At 43.3% G+C, this 27,060-nt stretch overlaps 1 protein-coding gene across 9 annotated transcripts in view; it reads left to right on the top strand.

Annotated features, from left to right (window-relative positions):
* LOC124183460 overlaps nt 1-27,060 on the top strand; it is a 162,484-nt gene that overhangs the window by 107,459 nt on the left and 27,965 nt on the right. For 7 of the 9 annotated variants that reach the window (XM_046571977.1, XM_046571984.1, XM_046571980.1 and 4 more), the window contains exon 5: nt 26,283-26,416. In XM_046571977.1, the coding sequence (XP_046427933.1) occupies nt 26,283-26,416 (134 nt within the window). Of the gene's footprint in view, nt 1-11,112; nt 12,462-26,282; nt 26,417-27,060 lie in introns of those variants that run through there. The other 2 variants (XM_046571986.1, XM_046571985.1) reach the window with 2 other exon arrangements.

Consider the following 27,060-nt stretch of genomic DNA (forward strand, 5'->3'; position numbering starts at 1 on the left):
TTTTTAAGACGACGTATTAGTATCGAAATTTCCGCAAATACGTTTTTCTCACACTCGAGGGCAGCTTTTGGAGGATGCGGGAAACTTGAAAGCGTGTACAATTCACCGAGAGGTAGATTAGAAATAGTTGGGGAAACTTGCAGCAGCAGAGTCGAGACGGCTGATTAATATCCACGGCGTAATTACCACTCCACCGTCGTGCACCGCACTCGGTATCCAACTATTCCAGCTAGACAATTCTCTGCAACTGTTGTACCGATGTGATTGTTCAAAGACAAACGTACGAGTCACGAGACAACAGTGAACTTGGGTACAAGTCGTGTCGTTACATTGGATACAGAAATATGCGTTGTTGATTATCAACTGACAAATTTCCTGCCGGAGAGAAGATGAAAAATATTTGTAAATCACTGTAAGGGGATAAAAATTCCTCCTCCGGGTATTTTCGCCGGGAAAAAGTAACGGACGTAATGGAAATGGATGAAAACGATTGGTGGAAAAGCAGAAGGTGAGGGGAAAAACACGAGGAACAATGAACAGGCGGAAACGGAAGTTATGAAACGCGGTAGGAACCGCAAAGTTTTGAGGAATGTCGGAGAAGCGTCTGGTGCAGGACTCGCTCGTAACTGTCGCAAACCTCCGGATGAGATATGGTGAGCATTTCGTCGAGCCGACGGAGCCGAAGACAGCCCTTGCTTGAAGGATGATAAATATTCCGAGAGAACAATTTACATCCCACTTTGCAAGGAGAAATCCCCATGGTACCAGGGTCCAAAATTCCCTAGTCCCATCCCCGTCACGCGGCGGCTGCCGGCATACCTTGTCGTCCTCGGAGATCCTTTTCAAGGGTTTTCACCCCCCCGCATCCTGCAGCCAGCCATCCAGCCAGCCGGCAACACTCGAGTCCCGCAAACTATATAATATCCACACTCGGAGCTGTCAGTTTGACGTTTTACCAAATTGCCAAAAACTTTTCATCCCTCTTGCCTCTGCGGACAGGCAAAAGATACCGCATCTCTTTTTCAACCCTTATACGCACTCTCGTCGGTTCGCTGGTCCGGCGATCAGCGTAATCGACCTCATCCAGACCCCGAAAGCTCCATTAACAAGTTGGAAATCGCGAACGATCCGGAAATGTCGCCTCGCCTTGGTTTTCCTACATTTTTTATAACCACGTCGCGAAAGTGGAAGGAAAGTGTACGTCGGTTCCAACTTCGCACGTAGGAGCTACTGATCTTAGCGAGGCGAGCGATTGCCTGGCGAAAAAATCATCATTTCACGAATACGTCGTATCCTGACCCGCATGGACGTTTTGAGAACCAGCTGCACCTGCTTTCGGCCACCACGTAAGGCAATCGCTGAAAAAACCCGGTCCAACAACGGCGAACAGCCAACCAGCGATACGGATCATGCGGGCATTTGGCGCCGTGCGTCGATTAGGTTTGACGACCGAAATGGCAAAACCATCGTACGTGTCAAAGTCGGATGGACTCGGATGCGGGATCATTATGTTCCGGAGTCGTTGGGGTGTTCTTTAAGTGGTGGCGATTAAAATTATTCTTCGTCGACCATCCTTTTCTCAGTCCTTTTATCAGAGGATCGAAAACGTTTAAATTAAACTTTTCCCTATGGAAGAATATTTTTTGCAAGGAATAACAGTGTCGACTCGGTGTAGGATGGCGTTTTATTCTTCATCCTCGAAGCACGCACCGTGGTTCCTGGTGTTTGGCACCGTAAGGAGAAAAGCATTTGCCGGATTAAATTTCGCGGGGATGACAAGAGAGGCTAGATGCCACCGACGTTTCCTCGTTTATCCTTATACGGGACCTATTGATCAACGCTGGGAAAGATAACGCGATATATCAATATATATTTCCTGGGTTAGGTGGGCATGGTTTGAAAGGCGAGAAGTGAACTGAATTCGAAGGCGTCGAAGATGAATAAGAGGGAATCGGAGTAAGGCCACCCTCCAGGAGGGGTGGAGGCGTCACGACGGCGCCAGTAGCTTCCCGTCTCCGTGTTTTCTCCCCTCTTGCCTCTTTCCAGCGCCGGCTGACGTCGGGACGTCAAATTGCAGACGTTGGTCATCAGCGTTAAAATAACGGGAAGTAATCGCCGGCGCGTTGAGGAAACACAAGAAAAATAAAAAGTAAAAATCCTCGCCCGCTTGCCGGATAACGAACCCCGGTAGCTCCCGCGAGAATGAGTTTGCTCTTCCAGTTGAATATTTTCTTCGAGCCCGCGAGTCCGCGGTATTCGCGCGGCATTCCTTTATTCGGAATTCAAATCCCGGCGCCGTTTTTCCGCTCTTTCATTCCGGTATTTTTCGTTATTTTTCAACGAAACTTTTTAACGGGTTAGGAGGGCCAGGCTACGCGTTTAGTTTTTAGTACCGCCATCCAGTGGGGCAGGACGATGTTGAATGGCGCGACACGTAGCCGGAGAAAAGGGTCCGTTGACGAAGGGTCGGTCGATGCATCTCCTACCGGGTTTCGAGATATTTCGACAGGGCTGCGCACAAAGCCTGCCTAATGGATTTCGAACGCAACTTCGGTCCCCGGGTTTCAAGCTGGCCAACAACAATCCACTGCAGTTAATTCACGCGAATCCACCATTGTACTCGTACACACACTCCTGCAACCGGTGGGTACGCGGAATGTAATTTTCGACGCCTCTCACGCTAACTAACACCCTTCAAAACGTCCTTTAACTTTGGTTATCGAGCTGAATGCACCATTCACCCATCGGTAACGCAATTCCCATCCCATCCACCCCCACTCCCCGTCGCTCATACACCTCCTCATCACGCTTCGACGTGCGGTACATGCTGCACACGACAATCCGACACGCCACGAGATGCCTCCGTATTGAAAAAATCCATTGTCCCGTACCGCTGTACCAACCATAGCTGCCCAGAGTCTATCATCCCACGATGGTCTAATCGCATATCTGTTTATTTTACTCCATCGCGAGAATTAGGATGAATCTCCCAATTATTGACCCATTTATTTTCCACAATTACAAATTGACGGCACGAATTTTGAATTTGTCGATGAGTAGTTTGCTGGAAGGTTAGACACCTCAAATTTATTTTTTGGTAATTATAGAACCAAAAAAGGTCAATAACTGATACACTTACCTTACTTGGAAGCCGTCAATTTTCATCATACATCAAACCAGGAGTCAATTTTTGTTCACATTATTCCTCGTCGAGGTGATATGTATAATTAGAACATGATAGAAATGTGTTCAACGTTCAAGATTACTGGGACTCCTGAACGATTGCCGACCGTTTGACTACTTTAGAATTTCTGTTTCGAGGGTGGAGACGCAAGGTGCAAGCCTAAAGGAATTGGACAAATACTTTCGTTTACAAATTTGCTTTCGAACGGAATTATTTCGTAGTCTGTGTGTTTGGTGGCTTACACTTTAGGGATTTTCACCTTTCTGCTAAGATTTATTCGAAAGTTATTGCATTCACTCATCGTTAATTTGTACATTCTAACCAATTCAGAGTGATTCTTGCTACTTTACAACTGTTTAATGACTATTTCAGGAATGGAAAAAGATAAAACTCTGAATTTTTTCTCGAAATAACCATCGTTCGCATATCCCTTAGCCTGCACCTCAGGTAGACGCCGATAATTTGTACGTTTTTATGGCATTCTGACAGTTTCTGACTTTTTATTTCACTCCCTGAGGAGAGGAAAAGGCGACAAAGCATTAGGTATCTGTTCCCTCAACGGAACCATGCATGTGTGAACATTTTTTTTTCTCCTCTCACTCCCCATTTCTGCTCCGCTTTATTTACCCACGATCCTCACCTTTCTATCACGCATCTCGGGCCTCAGCCAGCGTCTATTCAGTGTATCTCCATTCGGCACTATTAATTCTTTTCAAATTCAACGTCTCCTCGAAAACTCGGAAACCGAGTGCAAACTCCTGTTGAAGTCGTAAAAGTCAGACTAAGCCAGCTTGCGCAGGCTGGATCCTGGTCCCGGTTTGCCAGCGTCAAAGCTTCGCGGGGGTCAAACAACAAAGAATTGGATGATCCTCCAGGCTCTCAGAGCCCTCGTCCTGACTGAACTTTACTGGAAATAAAATATTTATCGATTCCAAACCAGCGCACCGCGGGGGATTTTCACGCTCTGCATTGTAAGAATGACCGGCAGTATCCTTCCAACGAATTATCAGCGCTCACCGCCTCTGCTCATCGACCTTCGATACTCTAAGCCTGGTCTCTTTACACTTGGAAAGTGGCCACCAATCGATATCGCGTCAAGTTCACGTTTCACTCACAGAGACTCAAAGGCGTGGATCAATTAATTCCGCAACGGTCAACCTATTCCGTGTCGATTAGTCGAGCATAAAGGAGTCGTCCGGGCAAGCATTCCTCGCTTCGCGAATACATCTCAACCTCCGTACATATCGTAATTCGCCATTCTATCAGCTGCTCGCGCACCCCGGTCTTTAATCAATGTGCAAAACATAGGTGCGGGAACCGCGGGAATTATTTGCCTGCCGTTCGCGAAGCGCGAGGGTCTCGATTTCTCCCCTTATATATACCATCGTTGGATTTCCGCATGCCTACTGTCCTCTCAGTTCACGAATAGGGCGTGTTTCGGGCTCGTCGGCAAATAAAGGGTAGAACGAGACCGTGCAGCAGTAGCAGCAGCAACAGCAGCAGCGGTGACCCGGTGAAACGATGTTCACTCCTTCCATCCGCTCGGCGATTACCACTCGATGCGAAACATGGGGGGTGGAAACGCAATGCGGAGTCGGATCATGGTTCTCGTATTTCATGAGGCTAGGAGAGCTTCCGGTCCGGCAGGCAGCTTCCACATTCACCGGCGGATCTTCGTCGTTCGATCGTCGATCATCGCGATCCACGTTCAGGGCATCGGAAATGCGGACGTGTATAGATCAATCCAGATTATCCTCCCGCTTATGGGATGCATGCTAATTACCGCCGACACACTCGACCCCAAATTCGGATCCACCGTTTTGCCGCGGGTCGAACCCCCAACGAGTGAAAACGTCCGTGGGTATTTCGTGCAGGCTTAACCGAGAAGAGGACACCACTGGGCTGCTGGACACTCGAACGTGCGAACGTGCCGCCAGGATCAATTCAGAGCTTTGGGCTCGTCCGGACTTTCTGGTCTACGAGTTGGGTCCGATGCTACGTGCCGAAGGTACGCTTCGTAATTCCCGATATGCCGACAAGTCGACGTGGAAATATTACTCGTCATGGATTATGAGTAGCAAGCAGTACATCGTTTCAGCATCACCGCTGCTTGTATTGGATCGGCAATGGTTGGAAACCGTGAAACTTGGAAGCTCATGGACCTGAAGTTGCCATCGATGGAGTTTGAATAACGAATCGAACAATTACGAATACTGATTTTCGGTAATGAAGGAACGGGTCATCAAGATTATGTTCAACACTGATTCGTGATTGCAAGGCTTTAGCGGCTTGCGTAAGAAACGCGGTGACAGTGGCAATTTGCGTTTTATATCATAACATTATTCTAGATCGATGAAAACTTTGGATACGTAGAATCATCCATGTTTACACCAGACTCCGAATCTGCGCACTTTTGAGTCACCTCGTACTCGGTGGCCGTGATCCCCGGGTGATTGTGGGAGCTTGTTTAACGTATGCAAAGTCACACAAAGATCGCGCAAGCACGACGTTGTGGTGTCTGGCCAACGTAGATATGCAGTGACGGTAAATAGCGTGAAAATTATCCGAAAAGTGTGTACAGCCGCGGTGAGATTTCTGCGCGAAACTTTAGTTTCTTTCTTCATTTTTCATCACCCTCGTGACGATTGTCGTTGGAAAATCTTACTACGAATTGCAAATGGTCTAGAAAAATCGTTCAGCCTGTCCAAGCTCCTTGGATTTCCACGAGGATTAAGTCAGTAGCGTTACAGTAACGATTAATGTTTAGGAAGAATCGGAAAAAATACCTGGCACCTTTAGGATTGTCTGAAATTTTATAAATCCGTGATAAATGAAACATACTCATATATTTCGAAAAGTAAACTCTTTGAAAGTCACCAGGAAATTGCACAATGATGATTTTTTACACGTGACATTTCGTTACGTTAACGTTACTAACTTCAGCCACATGGATTTTCAGCGCTTATTACGTGCATGCGCAAAGCCGACAGTTTTTTTTTTTTTTTTTTTTTAACTCTTTATATGTAACATTACTGCAGCAACGCAGCTCAACCCGCAGTGAAAGTTGTCTCGGCTGTGTAGGATTCACAATGAAAGTCGACGCGTCTGCAGCAGAAAGCGGATCCGTCGCCACGACAACCGTCGAAAGCCGCGCTTCAGAGTTGAATGATATCAAAGTGCTCTTGACCTTGGGAGCCAGCCGATTATGGATCTCTTTGTGAGGCTTCAAACTGGCGCTGAGGTTGAAATGCACCTTTAGAATATTTCGATGTACTTGTGTATACATGACGTACGTATATCGCGTGTCTAATGGCATAAGGACGCGTGCACCGTTATACGAACTTTTACCACGCGTAAAGGCAAAAAGGCGTATTTTTTCCCCATTTGTATTTATGCGGAAAACTTAACGGAAGGTACCTTGAAATTGATAAATTTATCAATTGACGGTATAAAGTCGTAAGTACTGTCGGTTATGCCCTTTCATCTCGAACTTTATGACTTATTTATACATATAGTTTATGACGAACTCGTACCATTTACAAATGTGATAAATAAAAACAAATTTTTGTGCCGAAAGAGCGTGTCGACAAAAACCTTTAACTTACAAAATTCGCATTTTTGGCGCATACGTCCTTATATACACCATTGGACAGCCGATATTTTCTTCTGATATCACATCCCCGATAGAGAACGATCGAAGGCGCACGGGTGAATTAAATTCACCGAGAATAAGGAATCCGTTGAAAATCTGAGATGACGATACCAACCGAACTCTGAAACCGACGCATGCACGCGCTCCAATAAATAGAAGACGACGGCCTTTCTGGCGGATGGATGGGACGCGGAGTCCCTTTCTGTCCTTTGTGACTGTAAAGAGGGAGATAAGGTATGCAGCTGAGAATAGTGGAGAGTCTGGGATGAGAAGAAGAGAGGGCGAGCCGCGAAAGAGCGGAATAGGGGGATCGCATATTAAATTGTTTGCCTCCCAGAATGTCTCCGACGTCGGCCGGTTTCGCTTTCGTCTAACGTAGGGCGAAAAGGTCTCGTGGCAGTTCTGATATTGGCAACTTGTTAATACACTTTAATAGCGGCGACGCCCGTCGTCGCCCTCCGGCGTCGTCGTCGTTCTTACGCACCATCAGGGGCACTCGAGGATCGATCGTAGAAATACGCCAGACAATACAGCCGTCCGCACAGGGAAGATCCTTGAATTTACGACTGTAACGAACCGCGTCCTGCCGTCGACGGATCCTCGCCATCCCTTCTCGTCCGACCAGACTTTCGCCAATTAATTAATCCCGGCTCCGATACCATTCGGGCCAAACGCCTCTACCGTTTAATCGAATCCTCGCCAAATCCGCCGCGCGTTTCGATTCAAACGCGGAAATGATCAAGTTGAATTTCCATTGAAAGGACTTGATTGTCAACGGAAAACGTCAGGGGGGGGGGGGGGGGCGAGGAATTTTCCAGCTTCTCAACTCCGGTTCCACTGTTCCTCTTGAATGTTTCTTATCTGCATACGGAGTCCTGTCCCAGGACTCTCGCTGAACTCTGAATCAATTCCACACCGAGGATTATTGAACCCTGCACAATCCGCGTCCGATTTCATTTTCGTCCACGTGGTCGAAGGGTCTCGATTTGCGGGTAGGAGAAATCTATCCTGAAATCGAATCACGCAATAGCGAAAGTGCCTCATACCTTCCATTCGCGTCTAGACGACTGCTGCAGCACACGACTGGATGCAAGAGATGGGTTTAAGCTGGGTCGAAGTGCGCTGTGACGGGCTCTGAACTCGAGACCGAGACCCTCGATGCTGCAGGGTTACGAGGACGAAGCTAGTAACGTCATTCTAACATTGCATGTTTGGGACAACTCGCTACTTCGCATCTTCAGGATCGTCTGATAAATTTGATAAGCAACGATAAAGAAAGGATACTAATATTTTTTAAGGGCAAATCCTTGAAAGTCGTTCAGAAATTATTACCGTCACAGTAATGATTTTTTTTCTTTGACGTTTCGTTACGTTAACCCTACTAACTTCAACCTCGTGCAGGGTTCGTTTCGTATCGTCTCTGACGCAGCTTTGCCTTTGAATACGTTAATTAATGAAATCAATTAACAAATCGTTTAACCAAGCACGCGGCTCTTTTCACCCCCCGACTTCACGAGCCTCGTTCTTTGAACGTATTCGGTACACGACCTTTGCTCGTGTATGTATAACATGTTCGAGTTGGTCGAACGCGGCAGGTGTGTCCTGCATGTGCGATATTTTATACGGCTGCAGGAACGAAACCAATTAGGCATTGTTACGTACGGCGAGAGAATGGAGCCAATTAGAGAAAATATCACGTAATTTGTGCTTTTTTCATATTTAATTCTCTCTCTCTCTCTCTCTCTCTCTCTCTCTCTTTCTCTCTTTTTATATATTACTTTTTTTCTTCAGCCAATTCGACGAAATGCAGCACGAGATATTTAATTGTTTTGCGAAGTGACAGAGCTGGGAGGGAGCGAGGAATCCAAGGTGCAGGAAAACCTTGAGACGCACTTTACGACTATTGCTGTCAAGCGTATATATAAGGTATAAGGGTTGCAGGTCGCTCGTCCGACGACCCTTCATTCGTCCTGATTGCCAGAGTAAATTATATCACGAGAGGTGCATACCTCCCTCGAGAAATTCTCATACCTTAGACCGTGCGACGAGGCTTGGCTAGATTTGGAATATTTGCCTAAAAGCGTTTCACCGAAACATTTCAGATTCACCTAGACCCGGACTAATTTGCTACCATGACGTACAAAAAAAAATTTGATTTCGTTACAACGATCCTCGTGGCGTGTTACTTGGTGGCAGAATATGAAATGTCATCGTGAAAGTTGAGGGGTCGAGTACTTATCAAAATTACCCACTCTCTATCGTCGCAGATTACGTGAAACGAACCACGTTATCACCGATGGCCAATAACAAGATAGTGTCTGCGAAGGGAATTAAGGCGGTATTACAACGCATGTGCGATTCGGCTGGCATGAATTCCTTATACACAGAACGGGCATAATCTCCATTCCCGAAACGCGAAATCCTCTCTACTAGCCTCTCGGCCACCGCGGAATCACCCGAGTAATTAATTCATAGTTTCGATTGCCCGCCCTTGGTAGCAGCGGGCTCTGGTAAGGATGTGGAATATCCTTTACCACGGGTGATTCCGGTTATGGGTTTGTGAAAGTAATTAAAATCGGATTAACACCGGAGTCGGGCCGTCGGCCGAGATATGCGTGACGATCCGGTTATTTTTCCTCCTACTTTTCCTCCGACCGACGCGATGTGCTCGCTCTCGGTGTATTTAACGCGGGGTTAATACCGACCTACAAATTATGGCGCGATGCCAGATATGCGAACGTCATTCATGCTGCGCCAGCCGACCGCCGCTCCGCATGCCCAACGGTATTTATACGTGTACGTCAACCCCGCGAGTCACGAAGGGGTTGCTTTATATACTCCCGTACACAGAGACTGACGTCACCGACCCCCATGGCGAAGAATACACGACAACCATCCCTGCCCAGCACGAAACAATAATTTCTTCTCAACTCAAAATGCGCAGTATAAATCGATGGACGATTGGCTCTTGCCGATTTTTAACTTAGATACCGTTTTTAGCCGGGTTTTCAGAGGTAAAAGAAACGTTATTGCAACCAAACCTGGAACTGATTAGATTTTTGCTTTCATCGGTTCAGTATCTTTTCAATTATTTAAATAACAAACGTTCAATAAAAATGATGATATCTTGAGAATTGATGAATCGATTTGAATGAAAATTGTTACCGTGGGATTTTTTTTTTGGTTTAAGGTGTCAGATCAGCGAAATTTAAATTTGGCGTGTTCAATAAGCTGAAAAAAAAAAAAACTAAAAACATTTGGATTTCGATGAAATCTTGTACTCGTCGGTTCGTTGAGTGGCTCATCACGAATTTGAACTTTTTTGGGGTCACCGATAACGAATCCATGGTCAGGCTTCCAAACCTTGTAATGTTGGATCCGTTATAGCGGTTCGTAAAAAAAAAAAAAAAAAAAAAATCGTCATATTTTCATGTAATATCGTATCCAAGGGCTTTCGAATCGTTAATCACGAATCCGAATCCGTACTTTGAAATTCGAATTGGATATTATTCTTTCTTTTCTCAACGAACTTGGAACCTGCAGCATGAGAACGGGAAGTTCGTGGCCAGTCTAAAGCCATTTGTTCCATCAAAATTGAACGTAGATAAACTTTTTCGATATTCTTCAGGCCAGCCTTGTATACATACGTTAAAACATCAACGTTGCGCAGTTGACCCCGGAAGCCAGACGCGTGCTTGAATGTTAATCGGATACCGAGTAAATCCCATTTTTCACGGTGTACTGAAAATATATTCATGCATCTACATCCTGCTGCATTTCGCGGCAGTTACGCGACTCGCACCTTTCCGACACTCACGTGCCACGTGTAAGTTTCACACCAGCTTTTACAAAGCATCGAGGAATGACATCCAGCGCGATTCGATGACCCGTGTAACACGTGAACCATATTCACTCGCAGATTCGTTCATCCCTTGCGTATCCACGGAATCGCGCGGCGTGTTTCTCGTCGTTTAAAACTGCGGCGCAAAATTTCACGAAAGGAACGGGCGTACCTATAATACCCATAACAACGAGGCGTCGCGGCGCTTAAAGCTCGACGCAGGCGCGTCGCATGGCGTCTGGGGGGATGAGTGAGTCACGGCGCCGCGATGCCGTTCACTTTCGACCAGCCAGTCAGCCGGCGTCCCCTAACCGTGATGCACACGCTCCGAAAATCTTTGTCCATGGATCGTATGCGTGGTTCGGTCACGTTCCAGCTTTGTTGACAAGCGTAGTTGTTGTTGTTTTTTTTTTTTTCATCCCCCTTGGCTCGATGCACGATCGGTCGAATGTCACCGCATACGTTCGAAACGCGGCGGGCACTTCGATCGGGGAATCAATCGGTTGGCGAGATATTCACGCAACTTTAACCCTCGGCATCCCCTTCCCAACGAACATGTGAACGCGGAGTGAGATCCTTTTTCCCTGCTTTTCGTAAATGGTCTGTACGTACGTACAACGTATGTCAATGTTTTTATAACGTCGTTTAACGGATTTTAACGTAAACACTGTCGTAACATATTACTAATCTACGTCTCCGAGGTATTCGTTGTATACATGTATACATGTTTATATTCTTATACCCGACGAAGCGTTGATTAGTATAATAACATCGTGTCAGTGTGAGTACCCAACTATTGCGTCGCAACCGTTATTTGATATCGAAGATTGTGTAGAATTTTCAAAATAAACGACCGCGTAATACTATTTTTTATAACGTCACTTGTACCCGTTGTTCGTTGTATAAACGCGGTGATAACAACATTCTACAAATGTGAGGAGTAAATCAATTTGTACGGTGTTCCACGATACGTGGATCTACACGGTGGTGAGTTATTAACTGTGAATAATTGAAGCTAAAACACGAGGATTACGATTGGACGATATTTGCATCCTGGAACGGTGCGATTGTACGAGATTTTTTATCTCAGCGACAACAAGTCGTGCAACGCGGATCCTGGAGAGAGACCGAAACCGTGGGCTGGTTCATCAGGGAGGGGCGGGTTGGAGTGACGAAGTAAAAACATCTGTTGGCGCGGTGCTTTTTCCACAGTCAATCCGCAGCGGCAACAACGCCGAGAGCAAATAGCGTCGAAAAGATGCCACGAGAGGATACATAAATCGAGATAATCAACGCGCCCTTCCTTCCTTCCTTCCCTCTATCTTACCATATTACCCCTCTCTTCGTTGATCTTCTACTCATCATCCACGTGGTGAATATTGAGAATTTCTTTCGACAAGCGTATAGCGGAAGGGAGAGAGAAAGATACTCGATAAGGGAGGAACTCGTCCGGGGTTTCGTAACGAAGAACGCTGAGTCGCGTGTTTCGAAATAAGAGCAGCTGCGACAACAGGCCTCCACGCTTGGCGCGTGGGCCCCGGTTTTGTCGGCCCCCTCTCTTTTATCCTCCACCCCCTCGACGGCGTCTCAGGGGCCTGCGAGTCCAACGAGGGCGACACGACGCCAGGGTGGCCACAAGGGTGCGTCGGTGGGGCCCAGCGCCGAGAGGGGTGCAGAACGCCGCCCCCCCTCAGAGGGGATGCCACGCCACGGACGACCGCCGCCCTCCGAACACCCCCGAGAACCACCGTCCCATGGGCGCCAATCTCACCAAGCAGAGTAGGGTGAGTTTCTGTTCTGTTACGGAAATTTGTCGGACCACCCCCCCCTCTTGTATCGAGCAACGGCGGAAGAATCGGCGGAGAGAATTCTGACCAGTGTGAATTGTTTGCATGTTTTTTTTTGTTGCTCCGCGGCATTGGTTTTAGTCTTGTTTCTTGTTTAATCGCAGCAGCGAGCTTCGAATTCTTGTCGTCTTGTTCGGTCAAGGGTTGACTAGAAATTCAATAATCAAATATGTTGAAACATGTCTGGTAATGTTAGTTTCGATAATGAAAATTAACTCGAATGAAAACAATTTCTAGATTTTTTTTTTAACAAAAATTAATCCAGAACAAAGTCAAATAACACAGGTTAAGATAATGACGGTTTAAGAAAGAATTATTATAATTGCATTGTTTGAAATTATTGAACTTTGATGTTTCTTTATCCGGTACTTTTGTTCTTGGGCTAATTTTGTACAAAAATAAGAAGAAACAAACAAAAAAGAGTGAATAAGAATAAATTTAAGATATTCGTCAAAAATTATGCTCGCACTTTATAAATAAACTATCATTAAAAGTTTGCAGATCAATGGTTTTCGGACAATTTTTAGGGATCTTGTTGATCGAGTAAAATGAGCCGAAAAGCATTACAATCGGATCAAAGAGGATAGAGTTTAAATAATTTGAACGTTCTAATAATAAAAAAGTTTTTAAAATTGTTGATATTCTTAACTTATGTTGATCGAATTTTCTCAAATTCATTTCTATAACATGTTCGGGATTTCGTTTCACTTGCGCCACTGTCATTGGCGCAAATAAAGTTGCTGAAAATTTTGACTCTTCCACTTTCATGAATATTTTGTTGAAATTGCGGCCCCCGATTCCTTCTCAACACCGCGGCACACAGAATCAATGGCTATCGAGTGTCTCCGTAAGAAAGGAATTCTTGACGTACCGCTCGAGGAGTCGTAATTACACTTCATACATATCTATCGCGGTAATTTTCTCGCTGTTGTTGGAAAGCGCTTCCTCGCTCTCCCAAGCAAACACTTTTCACAATTACAGAGCGCTAAGTTTGTTGTTTTCGAAACAATCGATTACTACGCTTACGTGTACCGTTGAATTATTCAAATTCTTAAAGGGATGACAGACAGGGGACTGTTTAAAGCGATTACACACGTTACTCGATTCGAGTCTTTCCGTTGACTGCAAGCATCAAGGGTGAATCAAGAATTGAATCATCCCTCGAAGCAATCGACCCGAATACAGTCACTGATTTTTAAATCTTTCTTTTTCGCCAAATTACTCGATGCTCTTATTTTGTAAGTAAAAAAAAAAAAAATAAAACATACCGCGTGGACACAACTATCTTCCGATAATCCGATTGTGATACGAGCTAGAAAATTTTCTATTATGCGATAATACACGCATCGCTTTTTGCGGCGCTTACATACCGCAGCCTATACTTATCGTTCAACTTGAAATAACGGTCGATGGACGCGAAAGAGCAGAGAAACCGTTGGGAATTCGGCAGCTGGGTTTTCAAAGAACAGGTGCAAATGCGGCTGATCTCTATAACTTTGTTCCCCCTCCCCCTACTCCTATCTCCCTACTCATTCCGTGTTTATTTATTTTTATTTTCCTCCTCCCCTCGTCTCGTCTCTTAATCTATTTCTCTCCTACTTTTCTTTTCCCACCCAACATCGCGGCAGAGAAAAACGTGGTCCGAAGTTTACACCGATCGACCAAAGCTTCTCCCTACCTTACATCTCGATCGCTGATTCCCAAATCCCCTCGCAGCCTCAACTCCATCTTCTATCCTCTATTTTTCTAGTTCTAAACTTAACCCGATGGCCAGACGGCGTTGCACGTATAGTATACCCGTCCAGACACCTAACCGTGTCTGTATATATGTGTGTAGGTGCAACGGCTGAGTGCAGTAATCCTGAACTTGCAGCTCATCACGAAGCCCCCTCCGTTAGTATGGCTGGCAACAGCTTATACGTGCCGAGAATTCCAAATCAAGTGAATTTTATTTGCATTATGTATCAAATTGCCACCGTCAACAAGAGCCAAGTTGCACGGGGGGTTGAAAAACCCCGAAGAAAGGTAACGGAAAAAAAAGAGAGAGAGAACAAGAAAAAAATAAAAATACAAGCATCTCTGCGAATAAGAGACGAATATCTGTTAAAGAGGAGCTGCTGCCGTGCCATGAAACTCCGCATTGCAGCCTCCCACGCAGATTCGATGAGCTGCAGTCGGCAGAAAAGTCGGTGAAAGAGACAAATAGTCGTCGAGAGATGCGGGGAGTTGCAAGTAAGGGAAGGACGAGTAAGAGAGTAGAAAACCGCGAAGGTTGGGTGGGCGCGAATTTATTCGTAATATATCGAGAGGATCACTAGCGTGAATATTTAAGAGGCAAGTCCTGCAGCCGGGTCTGTGTGTCCGTATATCTTGGATGCTGGGCCGAAGAGATTACGGAGCCGGAAACGTATCTCATCTCTGGTTTAAATTATCGCGACGTGCCAGTTTCGGAATAAAGTTGCAAAATTATGTGGACATATGCGCGCGCGTGTGTGTGTGTAATAACAAGCACGCGAAAAACAGGATCATCCAAACGAGATTCAAACCGTACTGATCTTTTTCTGTACTCCGAGATTTCGTACGCGTTTTAACACGTACAATACAGTTTTTAGTTGAAACGAATTAGTGATTAAATTAGATCACTCTTTTGCACTTAGTGAGAAAAGAGTTTGTTTGTTGTTGAGAAACGTGTATTTGAATATGGGGGAATAAATGTTTCGATATTGATATCAAACTTTAGTTGAGTCAAATATGATTTGTTAATTATTAACAAACATTTATTTCCCCATGTCTAAATATATGTAACTTTTTTAACAGTAAATAATAGACTCTGAACTTGAATACAACATCCCATTTTTTGCGTGATTGTATGGGTATCGTGTCTGCACTTTATACCGAAATATACGGATCATCCCCTTTTCGGGAAAGTTATCGTGGTTTTGAAATAACGTTGGTTTGAAATTTGCGCACATCGTGAGTGTATTTGTACCGTTATCGCGATTTTTGTCCAACCACTTTAGATAGACGATCTCGCTCACGCGTGACAACGACATCCACGTCATTCTAACGGATGCGGGGTGATTGTTCAATCTGCGAATTTAATCTTGTCTATCGCACGTCGGTTTTGCCATCGTTGCAGCTCTTGAAATTCGACTCGATTAATCTGCACTACATCGCACAGGTCGAATGGTGGTCGCAAAAATGCAACCTTATTATACCTTCTCTTCATTCGCGCCTACAAACAAAAATTGAAAAGTATTCAGGTAAATGTAATTCAAATTTCACCAATTTATTACAACGATAAATGTAATAAATTGGCTACAATTTACAGCGATCAGTGCGAGTATAATGAGAATATAAGCCCGATGATGCATCATGGCATATAGTTTTTAGAATACTAGCCAGATAACGATGCAGAAAAAGAAAAGGCAGACAAAGAATTTGTAGAAAAAAATTCAATGAACACTTTGTTCGTCTCATTACGTACGTACGAGCTTTTTGTACGAGGCGATACTTTACACGCGTTTCACATTTATGGAAACGAAAACCGGACAAAGTGAAAATTAACTGAAACGAACCACTCGATCAGAAATTGATAAGCATCTAGGTAGAATTTCTGTTTCCCGAAACTTGATAAAAGTTCGAAGTTTTCAGCTCCGACTATTTTTATCCTCAACGTTTCGTTTCTCCTCTATTGTATTATTATGTGTATACACCGATGTCGGAGAAGCGATAACAGCGCAAACGTGTTTTAGGCTTCTAAATCAAGCGACCCTTCCTCGTTTCTCGATTTTTATTCCTTTCACTTCTTCTTCTTCTTCTTCTTCTTCTTCTTTTACTTCTTCCTCTTTTAATTCACCGATCAAATTTCTAATCAACTAAACGCACGGAAATATTTATTATTGGGAAAAATGCCGCTCCTACGCTTGTCACACGTACCTTATACAACCTAATTCCGGGTATGTTATTCCATTTACAAAATGATTAGACGACCCGTCCTAATGATTGATTAACGTTGCAGCAGGTTCGTGCAATTACTCATGGCTTAAGACGGGGTTTTTTTTTTTTTCTTTTATGCTTGGCTTTCTTCTCTCTCTCTCTCTCTCTCTTCCTCGTTTTGTTTTATTGAATTTGTTTTTCGCTTCTAGTTCCTTCTTTTCCTTCGCGTGTTTAGACCAGGCAACGAGCGTTACGATACGGATTGTTGCCTTATACCCACATCGTCATGTAGCGCGAACAAATTTGTCTTCACTTTTGACGCACCCTACACACGCGACGTAGACAAAGGTGGACAGGTGGGCTAGAGTTTGTACGTATAGATACGATTATAGTCACATATGTTCGTGTAATTAATTTACCACGAAACGAAAAATTTCAACAACAGGCGACGGACACTGATAACGAAATATCACATTATCACTATGCTATCCTTGAGCACACCGTAGAGTAGAATGAAAATTACAAACAATGAAACATTATTCACCGCGTGACTTGCGGATTATTATAATTATTACGGGTGAAACGAAAGGAAAATTATAGACTAGAAAGTATCCAAAGTAAGTGAAACTCTCCGAGCACCAACTCTGTTACAACCCTCCGGTAACAAAATTGTACGGACAATTATCACAGGACGGATGACACGTGTGGTTAATGGTTGCATCCTAATCTTTACAACAGTACGGCGAGCATGAGAACAACATACTCAACACAGTCGAGTACCACGTGAGACACACGGGTTGTTAACTTCACCCTCACCGTAAGCACTTTTACATGCGTGGCGTACCCCTTTCTTAGTTTTGGTTACTCGACTATGGAGGGAGAGAGAGAGAGAGAGAGCAGACCTTTGACCGCGAGAGAAAGAGGAATGGAAGGACGGAGGTGTAGCTAAATAGAAAGAGAGGAAAGCGGTGGAAAGGGACATCGAACATGAACCGACAATGCGACACGTGCTGTAAATGCTTAAGCCCCAGCAGAGGTTTGAGAGAAGCGACTGCTGCCTGCACTTCTTATCCTTTCGCTTGATCCTGGAGAACGAACCCCTCGGGAATTTTGACACCGAAGATTTTTTCGTCCGTCGCGTCGTGGAGCAGCTTTGACATCGTACGGCAATTAGGGTGAATTTAGAAGACGAGTGCGTTTAAAACTGTTAGGAATTATCAACGAAATTGGGGGGCGGGGTTGGAATTCCGAATCTGAAACGTTCCGAAAGCGCCAGATTCCAAATTTTTTTATGGCGAAACTTAAAGTAAGGAAATCTAACGTGGACGAAACTTGGAGTTTTGAAAGGTCCGAAACCCGACGTTCAAAGTTTCAAAAGTGCAAAGTTCCGAATGGACAAAATGCCGAAAGTGTGTGACTCCGACAAGTCAAAGTTCTCAAAGTGCGGAAATGAGAAAATTGAAAACTATGAAACATTGATATTCCGAATGATGGAGGATCTTCAGGTCTGTGAATTTTTGGATTGGTGAAATTTTACCCCTTTGATCTTTCTTTGTTTTGGATTTTCAATATTTTTACGTTACGAATCCTGGTCGTTCTGATCTTTTACACCCACTCGTTGAGTAAACTAAGCTGTGTGAGTATATTTTAATATTCGGAATTTTACTTTATCAAATCTTGATTTTTCGGAATTTTTCTCTCTAGTAAATCGAATTTTCGGAATCCTGGATTTCGGAACGTTGATCCGTCACATTTCCGACCATTCAAAACATTGTTGTTTCTTCAAAGTTCGATTACTCTACCTCAAGTTTCTCCAAAAAATAATTCGGAACTAGGCGCTATCGGAATTTTCAAATTTGAAACTTCAACCCCGCCGCCGAAATTGAATTACGATTAGACGAAGTGCTATAGAACCAAAGACAGCAAAATGACGCTTTCGAAACCCGATCAGTCTTCGTTATATGCACGCGTTTTACCGAAGCATTCGAACGAGTTTTCTTCATCTTGTGCACACCGAGGCGATAGTAGTAGAAGTGGACCGACTTAAGGAGCTGATGCAGGGTCGCCGGCCTAAGTCGCCGCTAATCCGATTAAAGGATCTAAATGAAAATACACAAAGTAGCAACACTCCCCCTGAAACTGATGGAATGGGGCCAGCAACGAGAGGCTTCGAGACACGCAAACAGAGAGACAATAATTCTTTGTACCGCACCGCTGCTGCTGCTGCTTCAATCTCGAGGCAGGCATGCCGGTTATACACTGATAAATTCCATCCTTGTGGTTTTTATCGGCATGCCGCGTGATCAGCTGCGACTAGGATATTATATGGTTTATAATTTAACGAGGGGCGTGAACGTTTCTTTTTTTTATTTTCAACTCAGTCGTCGCGTTGGATTACGTCAGGTAAAATAACAACGGAGAGAGAAAGACCGAGAGAGAGAGAGAGAGAGAGAGAGAGAGAAAGCAAAGAAAGGAGACGTGCTCCAGCTTCTTCTAGAACTAAATCCGTCACCCAACGCAACAACCGAGCGCTCTAGATCTCGAGATGTGAAATTTAAAAACACGGTTCGTTTGTCACCGGTTCATAGAGATTTTCCTGCGCTTATTTCACAGCTTACAATTGTGTCGCAAGGATTGTTGAAAATCACGTTGATTGCCGCTGGGTGTATACCATTATGCTTGGACATAATTATCCAGGCAAAATCGAAGCTTGTGCTTTTGCTTTTCCTCGTTTCTATTTCACCACTGGATTTATTCTTCCTCTTCTTTTATTTTCTGGGAGAACGAAAAGTCGGAAAATAGAGAAACCCTTTTTTTGTTCATCACTCCGATACTGCAAACATCCCATCAAAGTTGTACGTGTGTTGTGAATATGATTGCAATACAATGCGATGCATTGAAATCGATGGTGTTGGGAAATAACATAGAATACGTAAATATCTGGCTTTTTTCTTCATAAACTTTGATGGAAGCGGGTGAGATTGTTTGTCTGGAAATATATTATCTCGTCGGTCGAATGTGGTTTGAATTGAGCTTGAATAAACTGTATAATACATCAGAAATTCTACGGGTATATAAAATAGAAGTGAACAATTTTTTCTTTTTTCTTTTCAATTTCAACTCCAAATAGGATTTATTTTGCTATAGAAAACGCAATAGGAAATAACAATGAATAGTATTCAGAATTTTTCATTATATCACAGTAATTCCGTATTCTTCTCTGGCCCTAATAATGATTTTCTGTTCGATTTCCCCGACAATTTCTCAGTCCTCGATCTATAACTCGATACAGAGAAATTCATTCATTCTTTATAAATAAATCTCTCTACGAGAACCGTAGCTCACAGCTGGGATCCGTTAATTCTAAGGATAAAAGAAAAAAGTACACACAATAACGTACATACACGTATACATTGCGATATGTCACTGAACCCAAAGAAAGATATATTAACAAGCGTTACATAATGTTCCGCGTTCATATAAATATAATTATATATATACTCATCGTCGTTTAGTTCTCTCCCTTTCCTTCCGTCCATCGTTTCTTTCTGTTTCCTCCGTCTCGTGTTGCACGCACGGCTTTTCCCATACGTTGTACGTACACCAGCTATAAACCCATGCGTGATATTATAAGTACAACACGCGCATGCGTTATAAGGGGGAAACAGATGCGGCGCACTGCAAGGCCGGAGACTCTGGTCTTTTTCTCCCTTTCCTCCCCAAAGCGTAAGCGCGTGGTATTAAAACCATAGACTGCAAGCTCCGCGGTACGTGCACGCACTTGGCCTCTGCACTTACGCATGCCATCCCACAAATACAACAGCCTGCGTATGCGCTTATAAACGCGTCACACGGATGCACATGACTCACTCGACCGTTCGAGGAGTGCAGTTCATTTCACCCGTACGAAAACAAGCCGCAGGGAATATTGTGCAGGATAGATACACCGAAGTCTCCCGGGATCGATGCAAATGCGTCGACGATTAAGCCGATCAATTTAAAATTAAAATATTGCCAGGAAGAAACACTTTTTGGAGGATTTTGAGATGTTTTGGAAATTGAGTTGTTTTTTACTTTTTTTTTCTGCTTCAAAATCTGAGCTATCCTCGGAATTTGAAAATCATTCCACAAAATTAATAGCGGAAATCGATTTGTCAGAAAATTTCACCCTTGTTTCGTATACTTGTTAATGATATTATTTTAGTTTTCGGAAAGAATGCGGATGCATGTGCAGTAATGCTTTAAATATCGTCAAAGTTTCAAGAAAATTTGGTGCGGAGTAACCATTTAATGGGTGATTATAATTGTAAGCGATAAATTTTCCTGTTATCGAAATGTTCAATCGGTTTGCATACATTTTTTCGTATTATCGCAGTTGTTGCGAGTAAATATGGTAAGATTGATTATATTCTAAAAGAATAGTAAATTCATATACTAGATTTTCTCGTTACAGTTAAAAATTTGACTTTGCAATTCGCTAACTAGATCTGTAGTTTTTAATTATGGTATAAAATGAATATGTGGAAAATTCCATGCGAACCTAACCAACCCGTCTGACCCTTAACATTTTTGATTTTCTTCAGATTTATTTCCGGAATTTTCAGCCCCTTCGAACGATGTTTCAGCTGACCAAAAAAATTCAAATTACTGATATAAAATGAAGAAAAAAAATAAAAAATCGCTCGATCACGAGTTTGGTCTCGAAGTTTTTGGAATAAAAAATACAGTTTCTGCAAATCCCTTCTCCAAATCACTTTAAATATGTCTAATTAATTTAACAAGAATATGAAAAAAAAAATCTAAAGAATTCAGGCTACCGTTTCAGAGTTGGGACAATTGCAGGAATTGTTTTTTAAACAAAAACAGAAATTTTGAGGGTCAGACGTCAGTCGAGTTGGCATAAAAATCCCGATGCGTACAGTTAAGATCTGTGTAGGAAAATCGAAAGAGAAACAACGTATCCAGAATCAACAAATGAGCAAATTGAATGTCCCAATCTCTCTGACGAGATTTTGGGTAAATTCGGGTAAAACTGCAGCGCAGCTACACGGATCGGTATGCCTAACTACCGTAGAATTGGATTGCGGTACGTGCGGTCGCGGCCTTTCACGCTAATTTATATGTCCCAGAATAATCTTCGCCTTTCCCGTTATCCCGTCGGCCACGTCGCGTTGCGCACCTCGAATATAGGTGCAGGGTCCGAGTGCCCGAGGACTATAAAATACGGTGAGAGAGGTTTCGGTGCGGTGGCTGTACGGGTTAAGGTGGGTGGTGGGTCGCTGCTACCCAGCCATTAAGGAAACGAGCCACCGAGATTCTCAAGTTTGACAATAATCTAAACTGTAACAAACTGGGCACCCCGTGGATTAACCACCTCCGCCTTATAACAATTCACCGCTGGGATAAGGATTTCAGATGGTAATCGAGTCCTTCCTTTTGCAGGTCAAAACTACAGAAATTACACCGTCGTCGTGTCATATCGTCTCTCACTTTAAGGTCGGAAGCGTTTCGCTGACGTGGAAAAGCGTTGGTAAAGTTTAGGGGGGGTGGAATGCAGGATTAATTCAATTCGACAAGTGTAACCGCACGGCTTGTGTAGCGAAAGTTCAAGCTTTCCGAAATTCGTTTCGGTTTATTCGTGAGTACAGTAAAGTGATCGGTCATGAATTGGGTGGAAGTGAAATAATCGTCAATCGCACGAGTGAACGGAATGCGATTTGATTTTTCGACGATTACCGATTTGTCGATAATCGATTGATTCGGTTCAAGATCCTGACGGCAATAAAAATTTTCACCTCACAGTAGGAAAAAGCCTTTCGATGTTTGAATTTTTTTTTTACAGATATTCCACGCTGTCGTGTGTTCCACGATTCGTTGTTAAATGGGTTTAAGGTATAGGTGCCTTGCTCGTATTCCTTGCAGCTAGTGTGTATAATAATTCACGTGGCGACTCCTCTCGCGGGATAAAATTTTGTCAAGTCTTATAAAACCGGCTTTACGGTGCGGTCGCAGTCGAATAAAGGCCGTGAGAAACTGGGGAAAGAGAGAAAAGAGAGAGAGAGAGAGAGAAATTCTAGAAAAGTGAAAAACAAACTAACGAAGTATAAAAAATTTAGCAAAAGGTTTTTGTACGGAGTATACGATTATGTTGCGTTATGTTATGTTATGTCATGCACGTTATTTGTTATACGTATAGTCGAAGCGAGAGAGGCGAGAAAGAGAGGAAAGAGAGAGAGAGAGAGAGAGAGAGAGACGCCTCTGAACATTGTAATGGTAATGGCCGGGCACTTCTGTTGTACGCGGCTTCCCACCGCGTGATTTGCGTACCGCATTTCAATTCCTTAGAGAAACTAATGAAACAAAATAAAAAAAAAAAAAATAAGAAATATCCCCCCTCCCGCCGACCCTGCACACACACGTTAACAAAGTAAAAAAAAGAAAAACTTTCGTCTCTTGTTCCTTATACACTCTCGTTTCCGCGTTCTATTGTACGTCTTTCCTCTCTTTCACCTGCTTCCTCGCCTCGCCTAACCTTTTGCCTCGGAATATAACGGCCACGCAGGCAAGGCTGTTCAACTCCAGCTTTAACTAATTCTGCAGCTCTTTGCCGAGTGACCGTAGAACACGTGTCGAGAACGGTGCAGCATTGCGTGTAAGTTGTGCCGATGTTTCTTCAATGTAGGCTGTGAAACACTTTCGAACTTTGAAGCAACTTCTCTTATTACGTATTATCGAAAGCAATCGATGGATGCTAGGGTGGTTCGCTGTTTGAATTTTTTTTTTTTTTTTTTTTTTGTGACACGTCGATTGAAAAATTCGTGAAAAATACTGAAAAATAATTTTTCGGTAAAACCTGGAGAAGGTAGGAAAATATTTAGAGGTCGCTGTCAATTATTGTAATATTTTTTTATTCATTCTTACGTATAAACCTTACGAACTTACATGTGCATATATATTAATCTTTTTTTTTTTTTATTTCGCATCGCGGTCCAATTAATCATTGTTCATAAGGATCAGTACTGAAAACGAAAGAGAGACGTTAAAGGTGATGCGATGTTCCTTCTTTCGACAGAAAAAACTGTTATCCAAATTTCTCCGAGACGATTAATCTTCCGGATAAAAGACTAGAACAGCAAACTGCGGAATTGTTGGACGCGTTTCGATGTTGCTTGGTGAACGATTAATTGGACCACGATACAAAAAAAAAAAAAATATTTACATATATATATAAGTCTGTAAGGTGTACGCTTAAAAATAAATAAAAAATATTAACAATAATTGGTAGCGAACTCCAAGTATTTTCTCATCTTCTCCAGATTTTACGACGATATTTTTTTCACGAGTTGTAGCAAATTTTTCGAGTGGCACGTTGAAGAAAAAAAAAAGAAAAAACCAGGTAGAAAAGCTAATCACCCTGAATGACACAGTTTTTGTTCTTCGACACTTGATTAACCGTATCATCTTCGTCGTCGAGTGCAAGCAACGACTCGTTGAAACGCGTTTCCCACGTGCCTACGTCATCGAGTACGACGCGTAATCGGGCCGGCTTCAATAAATTCATAAGGAACGACGCCCACTCGCGGAGTAAGTGGTGGTGGCCGGTTCCCAGACGTCTGGTGGAGTCCCATATTCCATTGAACTGGTCGTTGATGTGCAGCCGGGAGTTGCAGGAAGTGTCGGAAGATTTATTATTGATATTTCGTATGGGAGACGAGCGCCGGACGGACAGAGAGTACGTGTTCCTCGTGCCAATTGTTCCCCTCTTTCCTACCTATAACTGCACCGTCGACGCTACGGACATGGACATGGACACGTTACATGCCCGTACACCGTGTAACATCTAGGCGCGCGGGTATTACCAAAAAGCTGTGTCGAATCTCTCTGTGAAAGAGGCGGCAGCTTGCTGTAAAAATTGAAATGCAGCCGTGCACGTTTCAACTTCGAAGTTTTAGAAATCTTGGCGACAAAACGCTATCCACGAACCGACAATGGGACACGGACAATTTTAACGCGGCTACGTTCCTATTACACGTTTCAAAAGGTGTGTATAATCATATCGCTTGTACTCGTTTTTTTCCCCGTATTCTTTTCATACCTACGAGGATCCAGACACCGTTTCAAATTCTGTTGCAACGTTTATTACAATAACCGCGAGATTATTGTAAACTGGTAATTATCGTCGTCTTTACGCCTTACGTTATGCGTTAATTATCGCGGCAGGATGAAAAGTTTGGTAATTATACCATACATGTCAGGGGGGCGGGAGGGGGAGGGAAGGGAGGTATCGGTAAATACTCATCTCTACAATTACACACGAATAGAGAAAAAAAAAAAAACAATGTCCCAGCAAGTTCACTAAAATTTTACGGTCGATTTAACTATTTTTTAATATATTACCAAATGGAAGAAAAGTAAAAATAACAAAATAAATGTTGATATTACAAAAATGTGTTTTATACTTACTAACAAAAATGTAACAAACAACACAAATATAAAATAGACTCGCTGGGACATTATGTGTAAATTTTTCCAACAGTGTATGTATAAATATTGTACATATATTCAGTGATAAAATTTTCTCTAGATTCCATTTCAAGTTGCGAAGTAGATGGATATAATCTCTGTCGCGTAAAAAAAAAAAAAAACTTGCTATAAATTTTCGGGTAAGATGCTTTCCTTGGTTAACAATTGACGTCAAGAATCAAAGCGATGGATCAGGAGCCGTCACGCGGATGCAACGAGCCGTTGGACGAAATGCGGATCCGTAAGTGGTGCGAGCGTCTGCAGGACCGATAGAAACGGGGTGTTCCCGGGATTTAAGACTCCCATAAATCCGCTTACCTACCCCTAAAACCGTCCGCAGGGGGCGGCGGTCAGCGGCTTTTACCAGATTGTGCGTCGGCGGCCTCGCGAGCTTCCGAAGCTCTCCACCTTCTCCTTTTCCTCTTTTCCTTCTCCTCATTCTCCCGCATCCTCGTTCGCTAACTTACAACATCCGCGGTTAATTCCCCCTTCGGCAGCTCTGAATTTCCGCACAACGAAACGAACCGATACCATCGCCTTTGTCTTGCGGAGGGCGCGCGTTATACACCCAACTCCGAAACTTCACCCAATGCGCTTAGAGACAGGGAATTCCCTGCATTCCCTTCGACGAACCGAAGTATACATTAAACATGGCGATACAGGGGGAGGGAGAAGGTGCGGGGAAAACGCGGGGCAGCCCTTCTTCACGGAAAATACGCTACGCGGAAAGCAAGTTCCCCTTGGAAACAAACGGGGATTCGATATATTATTCGCTTCGGATTAACTCCTGATAACCGTTCCTCCTCTCGCATTCTTCGCCTATGAACATTATATGTAACAGCTGCTGTTCGATCATTGATTGTTCAACGCGATCTTTCGCGATATTTGTCAATATACTTTCGTTTCTCATATCCTTTCTAAACTCGTTCGGTGTTCGATCAATACGCCCGACGAAAGTTAACGAATGTATATTTATAATTGTGTATACATACTCAACTTAAACACCTAAAGCCATTTAGTACTCCTACCTTTACCGATAGAGCAAACTCACACTTTTTATTTACTGTATTAGGTAAACAAACGAACGGAAAGGGTTCAAATTTCGCTCTTTTATGTCGGAATTAGGGAAAGTCACTCATATCCCGAAAATCGACGAAAAATGTGTGCTTTTCTTGACATGTGTTATTATTTGCACGTTTCCGGTTAGTTTGCTCGGTCTGTAAGGGTAGGAGTAGTCCATGACCTTAATCACTCGCTCGTTTTCAAATCCACGATTGTTTTCCTTGATTTTTACAGAGGGAGGCGACGCAACGCGATGTCGAACGAGAACGGCGTCAGAGAATGGAGGCAGAAGCTCGAGTTCGCGAAGCCACGGCCGAGGCTGAACGAGCCAGAACCAGGGTACATCATCTTCAACGAGAACTCGTCAGGTGAGTAGAACTGGTAATAATTTAAGTTGTCAATTTTTCAAAACGGGCGGGGGTGAAAAGATGGAGAGGGGCCACAATGACGAAATTTTTAAGAATCGAAATCTCAATTTATAGTGTTTAAAAAAATTTACGAAGACGAGAAAAATAGAGAGGCTAGAATACAGACTGTACAAAATATAGAATCGTGTACAGATTTCAGATTTTGTCGTCTCATGTTTCGAACTTTCGATATCTTTCGACTTTCTTCACTTGCAATTTTCTGTACTTGAACTTTCTACATTTTTATAATTCTACGTATTAGATTCTTGCGCCTTTGAAAATTGGATATTTTAGCCAATCTAATTATTTATCCCCTAGCTTCGAAACTTGGATGAAAACGATCGAAACTAACGAATTGAATCCAAGTTACAGTTATTTAGCGAACATGTTGAATAATAAATTCCGGGCTGAAAAATGATTTGTCCACCGCGAATGGGAGGAGAAAAATTATTCTGTTTCCTGTAAGTAGGTGATATCTTCTTTTTTTTCTCATTCTTTTATTCTCCATAACTCACACGGTGCAGTAGAACATACACCGTCTTTCTTTCCATTCCTCGATGCGAATGAATTATTCAATACGTTCTCGTAATTAGAAATCCGCGTAC

This window comes from Neodiprion fabricii, chromosome 5, assembly GCF_021155785.1.
Source record: "Neodiprion fabricii isolate iyNeoFabr1 chromosome 5, iyNeoFabr1.1, whole genome shotgun sequence".
NCBI classification, from domain to species: Eukaryota; Metazoa; Arthropoda; class Insecta; order Hymenoptera; family Diprionidae; genus Neodiprion; species Neodiprion fabricii.